The 17,318-nt window shown below is 44.0% G+C and overlaps 1 protein-coding gene across 2 annotated transcripts; it reads right to left on the bottom strand.

The window, feature by feature from the left end:
- Positions 1-581: 581 nt before the first annotated feature.
- On the bottom strand, positions 582-13,052 carry LOC141072519 (uncharacterized). Of its 2 annotated transcripts, none has more exons than XM_073559790.1 (6): positions 12,907-13,052; positions 5,836-6,015; positions 5,629-5,752; positions 5,448-5,545; positions 5,159-5,249; positions 582-1,721 (listed from the first exon to the last, which is right to left on the bottom strand). In XM_073559790.1, exons 1-6 carry the CDS (start codon positions 12,982-12,984, stop codon positions 700-702), a joined length of 1,593 nt encoding a protein of 530 aa, XP_073415891.1. In that variant the 5' UTR covers positions 12,985-13,052; the 3' UTR covers positions 582-699. The 2 variants fall into 2 exon arrangements, with proteins under 2 accessions (XP_073415891.1, XP_073415892.1); XM_073559791.1 differs by having other exon boundaries at positions 582-1,718.
- Between the last annotated feature and the right edge of the window lie 4,266 nt (positions 13,053-17,318).

Genomic DNA, 17,318 nt, shown 5'->3' with positions numbered 1-17,318 from the left:
TGCATGCCCTTCTGAAAGATGGTGGTGACCCGTGCCTATGTCATCACGTTGCCCACAGTGTCCGTGGATCCTGATTGGCTGAAAAAGAGCGCAAAACAAACTTTTGAAACGCGACTTTGGTGCGTAAGTCGCCGACCTCGTGGCCGACCTCATCCTAGGGTCGGGTTTCGTTTCATGAAACCCGACTTTGCCAAAAGTCGGCGACTTTTGAAATTTTTCGACCCGTTTCGCTCAACTCTAGTCAATATTAAATAGTGTCCTGATGAGTCGCCTTTGGTGAGGACGATGAAACCCGTAGAAATGAGAGGCTTGGAGAGTGAGTGTGTATATGTCACCTCACCCTATATACTGAGACGTGGGGTACATATTTTTTCTATTAGTCACCTACTGACTAACCTTCAGGGGGTGAATTATGGGTATAGTTTTACATTTGGAATAAAGTTTAGTTTTATACTTTTGTCAGCAAACATGAGGAATGACAAGAGACAACCCATTTAAGAAGATTCAGTTTTGGTTAAAACTATTCCAACACTATGAACACAAAAAAGGCTTCTCCCCTATGTGACATCTCTGATGTTTATTAACAGTTCATTTCCAAGTAAAACATTTCCCACATTAAGAAAATGAAAAAAGCTTCTCCTCTATGTGACTGCTCTGATGCCTAACAAGAAGCACTTTCTGGTTAAAATATTTCCCACATTAACAGGAAAAAGGCTTCTCTCCTGTGTGGGTTCTTTGATGGCTATCAAGACTTATTTTCCATTTAAAACATTTCCCACATTCTGAACATGAATATGGCTTCTCTCCTGTGTGGATTCTCTGGTGCTTAACACAATTTGATTTATTGTTAAAACATTTCCCACATTCTGAACAGGAAAAAGGCTTCTCTCCTGTGTGGATTCTCTGGTGCTTAACACAATCTGATTTATTGTTAAAACATTTCCCACATTCTGAACAGGAAAAAGGCTTCTCCCCTTTGTGAGCTCTCTGGTGAGTAACAAAATGTGATTTCTGGTTAAAACATTTCCCACATTCTGAACAGGAAAAAGGCTTCTCCCCTGTGTGAGTTCTCTGGTGAGTAACAAAATGTGATTTACGTGCAAAACATTTCCCACATTCTGAACAAGAATAAGGCTTCTCCCCTGTGTGAGTTCTATGGTGATTAACACAATCTGATTTATTGCTAAAACATTTCCCACATTCTGAACAGGAAAAAGGCTTCTCCCCTGTGTGAGTTCTCTGGTGATTAACAAAATGTGATTTCTGGTTAAAACATTTCCCACATTCTGAACAAGAAAAAGGCTTCTCCCCTGTGTGCGTTCTGTGGTGAGTAACAAAATGTGATTTACGTGCAAAACATTTCTCACATTTTGAACAGGAAAAAGGCTTCTCCCCTGTGTGAATTCTCATGTGGTTAACAAAATGTGATTTCCATGTAAAATATTTCCCACAGTCTGAACATGAAAATGACTTCTTTCCTTTAGCAGCAGTTTGTTTTTTATTGCCTCTTTTGTGACTTTGATTTTCCTTAGTAGTCAGTAATGAATCAGAAGATGGGACCTGTTTCATAAGATCAGATGACAGATCTTTGCTCTGAATGGATGATGGCATATCTAGAGTAATAGTAATCACTTCAGTTGTATCTTGTAGGATCTCAAGATCTTCGGATTTAAAAATTGAAGATGTCAGCTGTCCCTCTAATCTACTGTTACAGTCATCTGCTAAGATAAAAAGCAATTATTATTTTTAATAAAATATCCGAGTTTTATATTTTTGAACATTTCTACTTACACTGTCCATAAAAATAGCAAGCTATGTAAAAAAACTTTATTTATTTACCAAGACAATGACAGTTCACAGTCTAATAGAAAACCTTGTTGGATGAACCAGTAGTGTGCGGTGTTCAACTGTTTGTTCATTCTGCCTCCCAAATATTGAATAAAAAGAAACCAATCAATGTTGTGTAGGCGAAAATAATACCAATTCTCATATCACAAAAAACAAGATCCCACTCAGGTCCATCATCTGTCAGTGGAAAAACAGAGTTTCCCACACTATTAGTGGCTCAAAGGCTGTTGAAAATCAACAAGGTTGCCATAAACCAATCCAGCAAAATCCGCTCTCACTTCGGAGTCTTGCAGTGTGCGCAAACAACATTTGGGATCCCTGTATTTAGCAATATTATAGTGAGAAGAACCCACTTAATTTGTGGTGTGTGTCTCCTGGAGCACAATCTGGGCACTATGTGCTGGGTAAGAAAATGGCAAATGTGTAATTTTCACTCTCCAACATCCACTGTGTGTTAATTTCCGGAAAGTTGCTGTGGAGTCAAAATATTCACTCCTACACACGTGGTCAAAATTGTTGGTACCCCTCGTTTGATGACAGAAAAACCCACAATGGTCACAGAAATAACTTGAATCTGACAAAAGTAATAAATAAATCAAAAATCTATCAAAATGAACAAATGAAAGTCAGACATTGCTTTTCAGCCATGCTTCCACAGAATTTAAAAAATAAAACTCATGAAATAGGCCTGGACAGAAATGATGGTTCCCTTAACTAAAATATTTTGTTGCACAGCCTTTTGAGGCAATCACTGCAATCAAACAATTTCTGTAACTGCCAAGGAGACTTCTGCACCTCTCAACAGGTATTTTGGACCACTCCTCAAGAGCAACTGTCTCATGTTTGAAGGTTGCCTTTTCCAGACGGCATGTTTCAGCTCTTTCCAAAGATGCTCAATAGGATTTAGGTCAGGGCTCATAGAAGGCCACTTCAGAATAGTCCATTGTTTTCCTCTTAGCCATTCTTGCATGTTTTTAGCTGTCTGTTTTGTGTTGTTATCCTGTTGCAAGACCCATGACCTGCGACTGAGACCAAGCTTTCTGACACTGAGCAGCACATTTCTCTATAGAATCCCTTGACAGTCTTGAGATTTCATTGTTCCCTGCACACATTCTAGAAACCCTGTGCCACATGCAGCAAAGCAGCCCCAGAACATAACAGAGCCTCCTCCTTGTTTCACAGTAGGGACAGTCTTCTTTTTGTGATATGCTTCATTTTTCCGTCTGAGAACATAGAGCTGATGTGCTTTGCCAAAAAGTTCCATTTTTGTCCATAGGACATTCTCCCAGAAGCTTTGTGGCTTGTCAACATGTAGTTTGACAAATTCCAGTCTGGCTTTTTTATGATTATTTTCAACAATTGTGTCCTCCTTGGTCGTCTCCCATGAAGTCCACTTTGGCTCATACAATGACGGATGGTGCAATGTGAAATTGATGTTCCTTGAGCTTGAAGTTCACCTTTAATATGTTTAGGAGTTTTTCTGGGCTCTTTTGTTACCATTCGTATTATCCGTCTCTTTGATTTGTCATCAATTTTCCTCCTGCGGTCACGTCCAGGGATGTTGGCTACAGTCCCATGGATATTAAATTTCTGAATAATATGTGCAACTGTAGTCAAAGGAACATTAGCTGCTTGGAGATGGTCTTATAACTTTTACCTGTAACATGTTTGTCTATAATTTTCTTTCTAATCTCCTGAGACATCTCTTTCCTTTGCTTCCTTTGGTCCATGTTGAGTGTGATACACACCATGTCACCAAACAGCACAGGGAGGATCTGTAGCCTCCTCTATAAAGGCCACTCACTGATTCCAGGATTGTAGACACCTGTGATGCAAATTAGTGGACACACCATGATGTAACATGTCCCTTTTGTCACATTATTTTCAGGGGTACCATCATTTCTGTCCAGGCCTATTTCATGTATTTTATTTTTTTTTTTAAATTCTGTAGAAGCATGGTGGAAAAGCAATGTCTGACTTTCATTTGTTCATTTTCATAGATTTTTAATTTATTATTACTTTTGTCAGATTCAAGTCATTTCTGTGACCATTGTGGGTTTTTCTGTCATTAAACGAGGGGTACTAACAATTTTGACCACATGTGTATAGATTATAACCCTCAGTGAATTAATTTATAAAATTGAATCACTTTATGGGGATATTGACTATTCTGTCATTTAGTTATATTAGGGCTTCTGCATATGGTGTGTCTAATCTAATCTGGGATCTGGTCCTGCTGTCCAGCTGGAGTAATCTGCTCCCTACTTCAGCCAATTGGAAAGTACAACACCCTACTAAAGCTCAAAGCACATGGCCGGAATCTGCCAGATACAGCATTGTTCTCCTCTGGTTCAGTCCTCAGCTCCTGGTTTGTGTATTTGTATTCTGCTGTGACCGTGGCCCATTTACTGACTACTCTTGTGTCTTCTGTTTCTGTATTCTGTCCTTCTGGGTCTGACCCAGCTACCTGACTATTCTTCTTGCCCTCTAATACCACAGAAAAGCAGGTAACACCATGGGCCAAGCCTAGGGGTCCCAGTGTAAGTGTAGGTCCATGTAACGGTGTTAAAGGGCGATGAGGAAGGCAATCCTTGGGATATGGAAAGCAGAAAAGATAGTGCCAAGCATGTTCATGGTGGATATCTTTTGATGATCGCGTATACTCATTGCTCGGATGTCCTCCGAGTATTTTGGTGTGCTCGGAGATTTAGTTTTTGTCGTCTCAGCTGCATGATATGCGACTGCTAGACAGCTTGAATACATCTGGTAATGCCTGTTTGTTAGGGAATTCCCACATGTATTTGTCCTGTCTACAAGTCACAAATCATGCAGCTGAGATGTCGAAAACTAAATCTCCGAGTACGCCAAAATACTTGGAGGACACCCGAGCAACGAGTATACTAGCTCATGACTAATTGTGTCTGCAAACTATTCCAGCTAGATCTTTATTCAAATAGCTAAATGGCGCTCCTTCCCTTCTGAACACTGTCAGCACATTCTACGTACGCTGTTATTTGGCTTTGTAGTTTATAGATCTGAGCAGGTAACGGTATCATATAAATCTTGCTTTAAGGGATCACCCTCACACTAATACCAGGAGGTAGGTGGATCCTCCAGGTTGTAAGTTCTATAGAAAAGGGCTTTCGATGTCCAAAGTCATTTGAACAGTTTTGGGTGGAGGAGAATGTTGTGGTCTAGAGGCAAAATGGTGATCATGGTAATACAGCTGGACTACACCACCGATAAAGCAGCCACAGCCGGTGACTGAGAAGAATCTGTGACTTCTCTGCATTTAGTTGTTACTACTCACCTGGGTAGTCATATGTGGGAATCTCCTCTTTACACCACTCATCACCCCTCACATATGTCTCTGTAGTTTTAATATGGGTCAGATCTTCACCCTGAAACAAATATTGTAAAAGTCACAGACAGATGGAGAAGTCCCATCTATGATCAGCTCTAATCCTGCCATCTCCACCGTTCTCATTACACAAGTATAAAACATATAATACTGGTGGATAAAACAAGACTGAGCACAAGACCTTCACAGCCGTCTACACATCATAGGGGAGATCTCCTGACACCTTCTATCCATCTACCTGATGATCCTGAGGAGCACTGGGATCTTCTTGTGTACAGTCCTGTAGAAGAAGAGGACGGGGACATCTCTCTGGTGTTGTCCTCTTACTGGATAGATCTGGAGGAAACACATACAGGGACTGAATTCATTCTCTACATACAGATAATTATAGGCCGTGTGTATTTAGTCCTGTCTATTACCTGGTGATGTGAGGGGCTGGGGAACCTCCATTATGATGTCCTTGCACAGGTCTCTGTGTCCTTCTAAATACTCCCACTCCTCCATGGAGAAATAGACAGCGACATCCTGACACCTTATAGGAACCTGACACATACAATGATACCGTCATCCCCCCGAACCCTTCATAGTGTTACTGTATAATGTCCCAGCATTCCCAGCAGTGTCACCTCTCCACTCAGCAGCTCAATCATCTTGTAGATGAGTTCTAGGATATTCTGGTCATTGATGTCCTCATGGATCAGGGGGAGAGGTGGAGGCTCCGTGATTGGGCTCAGGGGTCTTCCACATCCCTCAGGCACAGGGTCCTGACAGCGATCACTAGAGGTCTTCTTCACCACTGTGTAATCCTGGTAATGGAGAGACACATTAATAAATCTCACTACATATATTTCCAGAGTCCTCACCTCTCTAGTTCTGCCCATCTATGTTAAGGGCTGGCGGAACGGTATGGTGGTATGAGGTGCGTTAACAGCCCGGGGTGTTGTGAGTTCATTTTCCCCTTCGTCACTGAGGTCTGGTGAACTCCCTATTCTGGTAAAGGAAGGTAATGAGCCTGGTTATCAGGCACCTGAGCCTAATGAGGATGACTGGCTGAGTGGAGTCACGGACTGGATATAAGGCTGCCGACACCCTTCTGCCCTGCGGGTGATTTCTCTGTGGACTTCTAGGACACCAGTCTGATTCCTGCTCCTCTAAAGCTAAGTTTTCTGCTTTGCCTGTTAGCATTTGTGTTTTGTTTTTGTTTTCCTTGCTTTTCTGGATTCTGCCATTCCCTGCTGGGGTGAGCTGAATCTCCTTTTGCCTGTTGCTCTGTCTTCAGAATATTCCTGAGTACTGACATAGCTTTTTGAAGCCTAGCGTCTTCAGGGCCTTTTTTACTGTCAGTCTGTTGGCTCTTATTTTCATAGGGTTTTTCACGGATTGCAGACAGCAGCCTTCCTGTCCTTTCCTATGTAGGTAGTTTGGGCCCCGTCTTTGCTCAGTCTATCTTTCTGTCTGTGTTAGTGTTTTCATCTTGCTTCACCGTCATTATATGTTGGGGGCTGCCTATTGCTTTGGGGTCTGCTCTGGGGCAGTTTAGATTTCCCCTTTCTTTCTTTAGGCCTATTTAATTCTCCGGCTGTGATCGAGGGGTCTAGGGCATCGTAGGAACCCCCCACGGCTACTGTTAGTTGTTGTGGATAGGATCAGGGGTCTGCAATCCGATAGCTGCCAACCTCTCTGGTTTTCTGGACTTAGCTAGCATTTCTGTTTTTGCCTCCTACGGTGACTCAATCATAACAGAATCACCCGCCATACCGCAGATCCTAGGGTACTCAATAGCAGGAAAGAATTGTGTTTAAAAAAAAAAAAAAAAGTGTGTGTATATTCTTTCCTCTATATCTCTGAGGCCGTAGGGGGAAATTTTTTTTCTCTCAATGGAGATAAAGCAATTGTCTGATCGTGTGGAGCAACTCGCTGCGGAAGTGCGGGGAATTTCCCCCTACCTTGCTCGTTCGCATGCTGTTGAACCAAAGATCCCTACACCTGATGTATTTTTTGGGGATCGATCTAAATTTTTGAGTTTCAAAAATAATTGTAAATTATTTTTTGCCTTGAAGCCTAACTCGTCAGTGAGCTCCACGCAGCAGGTTAAAATTGTCATCTCTTTGCTGCGTGGCGATCCCCAGGATTGGGCGTTTTCTTTGAAACCAGATGATCCTATTCTGACTAATAAGAACGCATTCTTTCAAGCTTTAGGGTTGTTGTATGACGAACCTAATGCTATTGATCAAGCTGAAAAGACCCTGTTGGCATTGAACCAGGGTCGAGATTCTGCAGAGTTGTACTGTCAAAAGTTCCGAAAGTGGGCGGTCCTTACTACCTGGAATGATAATGCCTTGGCTGCTCTCTTTTGGAAGGGTTTGTCAGAAGCCATAAAAGATACTATGGTGGGATTTCCTGTTCCCTCTGGTCTGGACGATTCTATGTCATTAGCCATTCAGGTTGATCGGCGTTTACGTGAACGCAGGATTGCACGAGAGGTGTTGAACAGACGTCTGAACCTATGCAATGTGATAGAGTTTTGTCTAAGGCGCAAAGTCAGGAGTTCAGAAGGCGTAATAAGCTGTGTTTTTTCTGTGGAGATGCCTCGCATATTATTTCTGTTTGTCCTAAACGAGAGAAACGCTTTGCACACACGTTTTCTGTTGGTGGTGTTCAACCTAAATTTCTTCTGGCAATTACTCTGATCTGCAGCGCTAAACCTAATGGACTTGGATTTTGCTAAACGTTGTGGATTTCCGATGACACCTCTGCAGACGCCTATCCCTTTGAGGGGGATTGATGCTACTCCTTTGGCTAAAAATAAACCTCAGTTTTGGACCCAGGTGGTCATGCGGGTCGCCCCAGACCATCAAGAAAATTGCAGATTTTTGGTGTTGCATGGTCTGTATGATGCCGTTGTTCTGGGGTTTCCCTGGTTGCAAATTCATAATCCAGTTTTGGATTGGAAATCTGTGTCTGTGGTGAGTTGGGGTTGTCGGTGTGCCTTTAGTGAGGCTCCGGTTTTTTCCACCTCTCCTCAGTCGCATGATGTTCCTGACTATTTGGCGGACTTTTATGATGTATTTAGTGAGAATGAGTCTGCGTCTTTGCCTCCTCATAGGAGTTATGACTGTGCAATCGAACTAAGCCCGGGGTGTAAATTTCCCAAGGGTCGGCTCTTCAATTTATCTGTACCCAAGCACGAGGCTATGCAGTCCTATATTAAGGAGGCGTTGGAGAAGGGTCATATTAGACCATCCTCTTCACCCTTAGGTGCCGGTTTTTATTTTTGTGGCCAAAAAGGATGGTTCTTTAAGGCCTTGTATTGATTATCGTGCCCTCAATAAAATTACTATTAAATATCAGTATCCGTTACCCCTGATTTCGGATCTATTCTCTAGAGTTAGAGGTGCTTGCTGGTTTACCAAGCTTGACCTCAGGGGGGCGTATAATCTTATCCGGATTAAGCAGGGGGATGAATGGAAGACAGCGTTTAATACTCCGGAGGGACATTTTGAGTACCTGGTGATGCCTTTTGGGCTCACTAATGCCCCTTCTGTCTTCCAGTGCTTCATGAACGATATTTTCCGAGACTTTGTCGATAAATTTTTGATTATCTATCTGGATGATATTTTGATCTTCTCCAGGGATTGGGATTCTCATGTGGAACATGTTCGGACTGTGTTCCGGATCTTGAGGGAGAATTCCCTGTATGTCAAAGGATTGAAATGCCTTTTTGGAGTACAGAGGATTTCATTTTTGGGATTTATTTTGTCTCCGTCAACTATTGAAATGGACCCGGCCAAGGTACAGGCCATTTATGATTGGGTTCAGCCCACTTCTTTGAAGGCCCTCCAGAAGTTTTTGGGTTTTGCTAATTTTTATCGGAAATTTATAGCAAAATTTTCTAGTATTGCCAAGTCATTGACTGATCTGACTAAGAAGGGTGCTGATGTGTTGAATTGGTCTCCGGAGGCTGTTGCTTCCTTTCAGGAGCTGAAGCAAAGATTTACCTCCGCCCCGGTTTTGCGGCAACCTGATGTCTCACTCCCGTTCCAGGTAGAGGTGGATGCTTCTGAGATTGGTGCAGGAGCTGTTTTGTCCCAAAAGGATCCTGTAACATCTAAAATGAATCCCTGTGCTTTCTTTTCCCGAAAGTTCTCTCCATCTGAACGTAACTATGATGTGGGGAATCGGGAACTGTTGGCCATGAAATGGGCATTTGAGGAGTGGAGACATTGGTTGGAGGGAGCTAAACATCAAGTTGTGGTCCTCACTGACCACAAGAATTTGATTTACCTAGAGTCGGCTAAACGCTTGAACCCTAGACAGGCTAGGTGGGCCTTGTTTTTTACACGTTTTGATTTTGTGGTTTCTTTTCTTCCTGGAACTAAGAATGTCAAGGCAGACGCCCTCTCTAGGAGTTTCTTTGCTGATTCTCCTGTGGTGACCAAGCCTGCTACCATCTTAGGCGAAGGGGTAGTTCTTTCTGCCATCTCGCCCGATTTGAGACTTGCTCTGCAAGAGTTCCAGGAGGACAAACGTGAGCGTTGTCCCAGTGGAAAGTTGTATGTTCCTGACCAGTGGAAGAAGAGAGTGATGTCTGAAGTTCATTGCTCTGTATTGGCTGGTCATCCAGGTATTTTTGGTACTAGAGATCTGGTGAGTCGCTCTTTTTGGTGGCCCACCTTGTCTCATGATGTCAGGAATTTTGTGCAGTCCTGTGGGACTTGCTCCCGGTCTAAATCTTGTTCTCGCTCTAGTGGGTTGTTGATGCCTTTGCTGGTCCCCAGGAGGCCATGGACCCATATTTCAATGGATTTCATCTCTGATATGCCGGTCTCTCAAAGAATGACTGTTATTTGCGTGATTTGTGATAGGTTCTCTAAGATGGTTCATCTTGTACCACTCCCTAAGTTGCCATCTTCCTCTGAGTTGGTGCCCCTGTTTTTGCAACAGGTGGATCGCTTACACCGGATTCCTGAGAACATTGTATCTGACAGAGGAGTTCAGTTTGTGTCTAGATTTTGAAGGACTTTCTGTTCCAAGCTGGGAATTCAGTTGTCCTTCTCCTCTGCTTTTCACCCTCAGACCAATGGGCAGACAGAGAGAACAAACCAGACCTTGGAGTCGTATTTGAGATGTTTTATTTCCGCTGATCAGGATGATTGGGTTTCATTTTTGCCCTTGGCCGAATTTGCTTTAAATAATAGAGCTAGTTCTGCCACTTTGATGTCACCTTTTCTTTGTAACTTTGGGTTTCATCCTCGATTTTCTTCAGGGCAGGTGGAGCCTTCTGCCTGCCCAGGTGTTGACACTGTGGTGGAGAGAATGCACCAGATCTGGGACCAAGTGGTGGATAAGTTATCTCTCTCCCAGGAAAAGGCCCAGCGGTTTTCCAATCGACATAGGACCATTGGTCCCCAGTTTAAGATTGGTGATATGGTGTGGTTATCATCAAAAAATATTGCTATGAAGGTGGCTTCTCCTAAGTTTAAGCCTAGATTTATTGGACCTTACAAGATTTTGGAGATTATTAATCCGGTCTCTTTTCGATTGGCTCTTCCTATCACATTTAAAATCCATAGTGTGTTCCATAAGTCCTTGTTGAAGAGGTTTGTTGAACCAGTTGTTCCTGGGGTGGCACCTCCAGACCCTGTATTGGTTGAAGGTAACATGAAATATGAGGTAGAGAAAATACTGTATTCCCGTTTGGCTAGACGGAGACTCCAGTATTTGGTTAAGTGGAAGGGTTATGGTCAGGAGGATAATTCCTGGGTCTCTGCCTCTGATATTCATGCCAAAAAATTGGTGCGTGCCTTTCATCGGGCTCACCCTGATCGCCCTGGTGGCGTGGTTGAGGGTTCGGTGACCCCTCCTCAAGGGGGAGGTACTGTTGTGAGTTCATTTTCCCCTTCGTCACTGAGGTCTGGTGAACTCCCTATTCTGGTAAAGGAAGGTAATGAGCCTGATTATCAGGCACCTGAGCCTAATGAGGATGACTGGCTGAGTGGAGTCACGGACTGGATATAAGGCTGCCGACACCCTTCTGCCCTGCGGGTGATTTCTCTGTGGACTTCTAGGACACCAGTCTGATTCCTGCTCCTCTAAAGCTAAGTTTTCTGCTTTGCCTGTTAGCATTTGTGTTTTGTTTTTGTTTTCCTTGCTTTTCTGGATTCTGCCATTCCCTGCTGGGGTGAGCTGAATCTCCTTTTGCCTGTTGCTCTGTCTTCAGAATATTCCTGAGTACTGACATAGCTTTTTGAAGCCTAGCGTCTTCAGGGCCTTTTTTACTGTCAGTCTGTTGGCTCTTATTTTCATAGGGTTTTTCACGGATTGCAGACAGCAGCCTTCCTGTACTTTCCTATCTAGTTAGCTTGGGCCCTGTCTTTGCTCAGTCTATCTTTCTGTCTGTGTTAGTGATTTCATCTTGCTTCACCGTCATTATATGTTGGGGGCTGCCTATTGCTTTGGGGTCTGCTCTGGGGCAGTTTAGATTTCCCCTTTCTTTCTTTAGGCCTATTTAATTCTCCGGCTGTGATCGAGGGGTCTAGGGCATCGTAGGAACCCCCCATGGCTACTGTTAGTTGTTGTGGATAGGATCAGGGGTCTGCAATCCGATAGCTGCCAACCTCTTTGGTTTTCTGGACTTAGCTAGCATTTCTGTTTTTGCCTCCTACGGTGACTCAATCATAACACCGGGGTCACCGTGCAGAGATGGAAACCAGCTGCGCAGTAATGGCGGTGACTATATGGCAAGTAATAAAGAGACACACGAGGGCTGTTGATTCACAGAACCGCACAATGTAGGTGCCGAAGCCTGTTAAACTCACAGGGCTTGGCCGGATGAGCACTAGTATACAAACACAGGACTCCGCCCCAAGGACATGGGATTAGAGCCCCTCTAGCGCTCGGTGCCACTGTAGCAGAGCCAGCAAGAGACCAAATGAGAAATAACGCACCAGAGTGCACTGCACCAGTCTGGCGGAAGCCACTAACCACCCAGAGTGGGGAGGAAAGCGATAGCTTTGCGCACGGCGCCGCACTGGCGGTTACTGCTACCTGGTGCAGTAGGACAGTGCCCTAAGCAGAGAGGCACAGTCGGAAGCTAGCAAGTGCAGAGGACTGGGATGCACTGTGGCATATAGCTTAGCCACTGACAGACCTGACTTCAACCACTAGACCCTAACAACATACACAATCAAGGGTAGGGGTTTCATGAGTCATTCGAAGTAAAAAGCATCCGTCATCATGCACACCATAAGGCACAAGAGTCTATACTAGCATATGGCTGAGTGGCCATGTGACTCTTTTATAGCGGTGTCCTTCCAGGACCTTCCCAGTAGTGGACAAATCCGAGCAGGAACGGGACCTGCGCATGTGACCTCCGACCTCCAATGTGAGGTCGTCCCATAGGCATGATAAGTACCCAAAAGACAGGACTTAGTCCCAGAAGTGTCTACTTGCTGCTGACTCAAGCATGGAGTTATAGCAGAGCCAGAAGGAGCAACCAGATGCCTAGCATCATCCTGGGAAAGACGCCTGGACCGATGCCTCTGCTGAGCAGGAATCTCTGCAGCTGCAGAGGAATGGGAGACCGCAGAGGACATGGCTTGAGATTCCCCCTGTACAGTGGGGGAAACTCAGCACCTAACAATGTGTTATTCCCATAGATATAAATGATGCAATGTGACGTCATCAGAATCTCTCACCTCTCCAGTAAGCCGGAAGAGGATCTCTAGGGTGAGGTGTAATATCCTCTCCGCCATCTTGTCTCTGTCCATATCCATCTTTGATGGGTAAATCAGGAAAATTCTCTTCTATAGAAGATCTTCACTGAGAGGATCCGATATTGTAGAGACCTGAATGAGAAGATGAGCTGATGTAGCATCATAAGAATCCACTTGCTGATGTGAAAAGCAAACATGACGTCTAAGAAGGTGTGACAGTTTGGCTGAATGCTCCCCGCCTCCAAGTACTCGATAGTATGAGGCGGCCTAGTTACTACTATACTTACATGCCTAATAATGGTGTCTGGGCTGCAATGTACGAAGGTCTATTAGGTCGGGCCAGAGGCAGCGTCCAATAAGTTACCTTATAACGCCCCCATACACATTAGACTAAAGTTCCATGAAAGCACTGATTTCGGGGGGTTTGGCCGACCATATAATGTATTTGGGGGCCTCCCGACAGATGATGTCAGGGCAGAGAAGGATCTGGCATCCTGAATTTCAGAGGATAATCCGTTTGTTCTTCCTGTAGATAATCCTCTGCTAGAGGAGTCTGGAGGCGACTCTCTCATACAGACCACAGGAAAGCTGGAATATTTGTGTGTATGGGGCAGTCGGGAGAGATAGCCGTCTGCCAAATGACCGTTCAGCCAACTCTGATCTCATGTGTATGGGGCCGTTAGTATTACACTGACAGGCAGTGATGATACACGGCACTACAGCAGTACAGGGCATCACCGGAGCCATTAGAGGCTTGTATGTTGTATGATCGCACTGATCAGAGGGGTTTAAAAAAGGTTTAAAGTGGAAAAAAAAGATCACAGTTTCAGCAACAAGAAATATCCGTCACTATATGGAAAGCAGAGTCACTGCACAATGTTAGTTACGTCACGTCCATAACTACTTTATTATACTCTATTATCCTGTACACAGTGGTGTAGATAGAAATCACACATCCCACAGCAATAGCTGGAATTGGACCCTCCAACGTAAAGAAAAAAAATCTCTATCTATATATCTAAAGGAAAACGGCTTGACAAAGACGGGTTACCGTTGAACCGTTGCCACCTGAGGATCAGTAACGTATCCACTGTTTTCACATTTAATTTGAGTGCTGCCTATTTTTTTCCTTTTGATAATTTGGCTGTTTGGACACTGTTGAATAGGTTTTGCACCTACTATATTATTTTGGTAGTGCTGCCCTTTTTTCTTGATTTATCTATATATATATATATATTTGGCAGAATCATATCTCCTGACTCTGCAGTTAGCCAGTGAGTATATATTGATGGCACGGATTTTATTCTTCCCATTGAGCTGGCTCTTCAAGACCCGTCTTACCCTTTGATGGTATATGGATATTGCTGCTTTCCTTGCCTCCTCATCATGGTTACCGTATCCCTGTGAGATGCCGAGGTACTTGTAGCATGTCTGGATATCTGCTATGTGCCCTGCTGATAATTCCACTCCATCAGTCTTGACTACCTTGCCTCTGTTTATTACCAACCGGCCGCATTTCTCCACTCCGAAGGACATCCCGATGTCTTCTCTGTAGTTCCTTGTCAGTTGGATCAGTGAATTGATGTCTCGTTCATTTTTCGCATACAGCTTGATGTCATCCATGTAGAGGAGGTGGCTGATGGTGCTTCCACTCTTGAACTTGTATCCATAGCCAGACTCTGTAATTATCTGACTGAGGGGCTTCAAGCCTATGCAAAGCAGCAATGGGGACAGTGCATCACCTTGGTATATGCCGCATTGGACGGTCACTTGAGCTAGTTGTCTTGAGTTGACTTATAATGTTGTTCTCCATAGCCCCATTGAGTTTTGGAGGAAGGTTCTTAATTTGTTGACATTGTTGAGAGCCAAGCATTCACTGGTCCATGTGTGGCATTGAGTCATAGGCTTTCTTGTAGTCAATCCAGGCTGTGCTGAGATTGGTCTGTCTGGATCTTGAGTCTTGAGCGACTGCTCTATCTACTAGGAGCTGGGGCTTAGAGCCTCTGGTGTAAGTCCCAATACCTTTCTGAGCTGGATTCATGTACTGGTTTATATGGTTCTGTAGCTTGGTGGCTATAATGCTTGACAGAAGTTTCCATGTTGCTGTTAGGCAGGTTACTGGGCAGTAGGTGGATGGAACTGTTCCTTTGTTAGGATCCTTCATGATCAGCACTGTTCTTCTGTTAGCCAAACTGGGTGGTGGCCTGCTTCACCATGCGTTCATGTACCGCTATTAATTTCTTTAGCCAGTAGGTGAGGATCATGTCTGGGCCAGGTGCTGTCCAACTCTTCATGTTCTTGACCCGCTGATGGATGTCTGCTTCTTTAATGGTAATTGGTTCTTGCTCTAGGTGGTGGCTATGTTTCATTCTCAGATCTTGCAGTCACAATGCAATGGTGTTGTGTTTTTTCCTTCTCCCATATGTTCCTCCAGTATTGTTCAATCACTGCTATTGGTGGAGTTGCTGCCATTGTGCTGTTCCTCTGTAGTTGGGAGTACACTTTGGATGGTTCTTTGGAGAACAGGGCATTTATCTTCTTGGCCTCAGCTTCTCTAGTGTATCTCCCTAGTCTTGCAGCGAGTGCTGTAAGCCTTTGTTTAGCAGTCTCTTCAGTTGGGGTCAGGCCTTTGTCCAGCTTGGTCTTAACCATGATCTTTACACTCTTCTGTATTTCTGATAGTTGTATGACATTGAAATGTTGGGTGACTAGCTGTTTCTCAGTTAGTGGACATGCAGGTCTTGTATCCACACAGAATTTCCTCATACGCTTCATAGATTCTTTCTCATTTGGTCTGCTGTTATAGTAGCATTTCATCAGATCCAGGTTCTCTTGCCTTGTCCATGAATGGCTTGGTCCAGTAGCCCATTTATCATCAGATTGTCCTGGTTCCTCGACATCTGACGCGGACCTTGGTAATCTGGGCAACGTCCCAGCTGGCATGACTCTTTTTGTTTAAGACACTCTCATGATTATTGAGGTAGGCACCATAGTGTTATGGGCCACTACTGGTATATTATGTCAAACAGGGCAGAGCCAGAATTTGTACCCCAGCTTCCCACATTGGTGGCTGTGATTTTACTAAACGTGGCACATGTATTACCATGTTTTATTATATATTTTACTGAATGTTACTGACTTTTTCCGATGTTAAGAAAATCCTCATTTTACCAATCATGAATCAGAATGTACCATATTCATTCGAATTTATGTTTGGCGATCATTTTCCGAACATATTCGCTCATCTCTAATTTTATTTTTGGAGGTACTGTAGGAACATTATACTGTGCGTGGGGGTATGGCGGTACTGTAAGAACATTATACTGTGCGTGGGGGTATGGCGGTACTGTAAGAACATTATACTGTGTGTGGGGGTATGGCGGTACTGTGAGATTATACTGTGTGTGGGGGTATGACAGCACTGTGAGAAGATTATACTGTGTGTGGGGGTATGACAGCACTGTGAGAAGATTATACTGTGTGTGGAGGTATGGCGGTACTATGAGAAGATTATACCATGTGTGGTGGGATGGAGGTACTGTAAGAACTTTACACTGTGTGATGGGGTATGGCAGTACTATGAGAAGATTATACTCTGTGTGGTGGGATGGAGGTACTATGAGAATATACTCTGTGTGGTGGGATGGTGATACTGTGAGATTATACTGTGTGTGGTGGGATGGTGATACTGTGAGAAGATTGTACTGTGTGTGGGAGGATGGTGGTACTGTGAGAAGATTATACTATGTGTGGGGGATGGTGCTACTGTGTGAGGATTATACTGTGTGTGGGGGTATGGTGGTACTGTGAGAAGATTATACTTTGTGTGGTGGGATGGTGATACTGTGAGAAGATTATACTGCGTGTGGTGGGATGGTGATACTGTGAGATTATACTGTGTGTGGGGGTATGGTGATACTGTGAGAAGATTATACTGTGTGTGGGGGTATGGTGATACTGTGAGAAGATTATACTGTGTGTGGTGGCATGGTGATACTGTGAGAAGATTATACTGTGTGTGGTGGGATGGTGATACTGTGAAAAGATTATACTGTGTGTGGTCATGGTGGGATGGTGGAACTGTGAGAAGATTATACTGTGTGTGGGGGTATGGTGATACTGTGAGAAGATTATACTGTGTGTGGTGGGATCGTGATACTGTGGGAAGATTATACTGTGTGTGGTGGGATGGTGATACTGTGAGAAGATTATACTGTGTGTGGTGGGATGGTGATATTGTGAGAAGATTATACTGTGTGTGGTGGGATCGTGATACTGTGGGAAGATTATACTGTGTGTGGTGGGATGGTGATATTGTGAGAAGATTATACTGTGTGTGGTGGGATGGTGATACTGTGAGATTATACTGTGTGTGGTGGTATGGTGGTACTGTG

The sequence above is a fragment of the Dendrobates tinctorius genome, unplaced genomic scaffold, assembly GCF_039654945.1.
Source record: "Dendrobates tinctorius isolate UK_male_01 unplaced genomic scaffold, ASM3965494v1 ptg000274l, whole genome shotgun sequence".
Lineage (NCBI taxonomy): Eukaryota > Metazoa > Chordata > Amphibia > Anura > Dendrobatidae > Dendrobates > Dendrobates tinctorius.
Note: the sequence above shows the minus strand (reverse complement) of the source record. Positions and strands in the feature narration are given on the sequence as shown.

Coding starts and splice junctions, on each gene's coding strand:
- LOC141072519 (XM_073559790.1), bottom strand. CDS start 12,984: ATGGATATGGACAGAGACAAGATGGCGGAGAGGATATTACACCTCACC. Junction 5,546..5,628: donor CCAGCCCCTCACATCACCAG/GTAATAGACAGG, acceptor TGTTTCCTCCAG/ATCTATCCAGTAAGAGGACA. Junction 1,722..5,158: donor TCCCACATATGACTACCCAG/GTGAGTAGTAAC, acceptor TTTTTATCTTAG/CAGATGACTGTAACAGTAGA.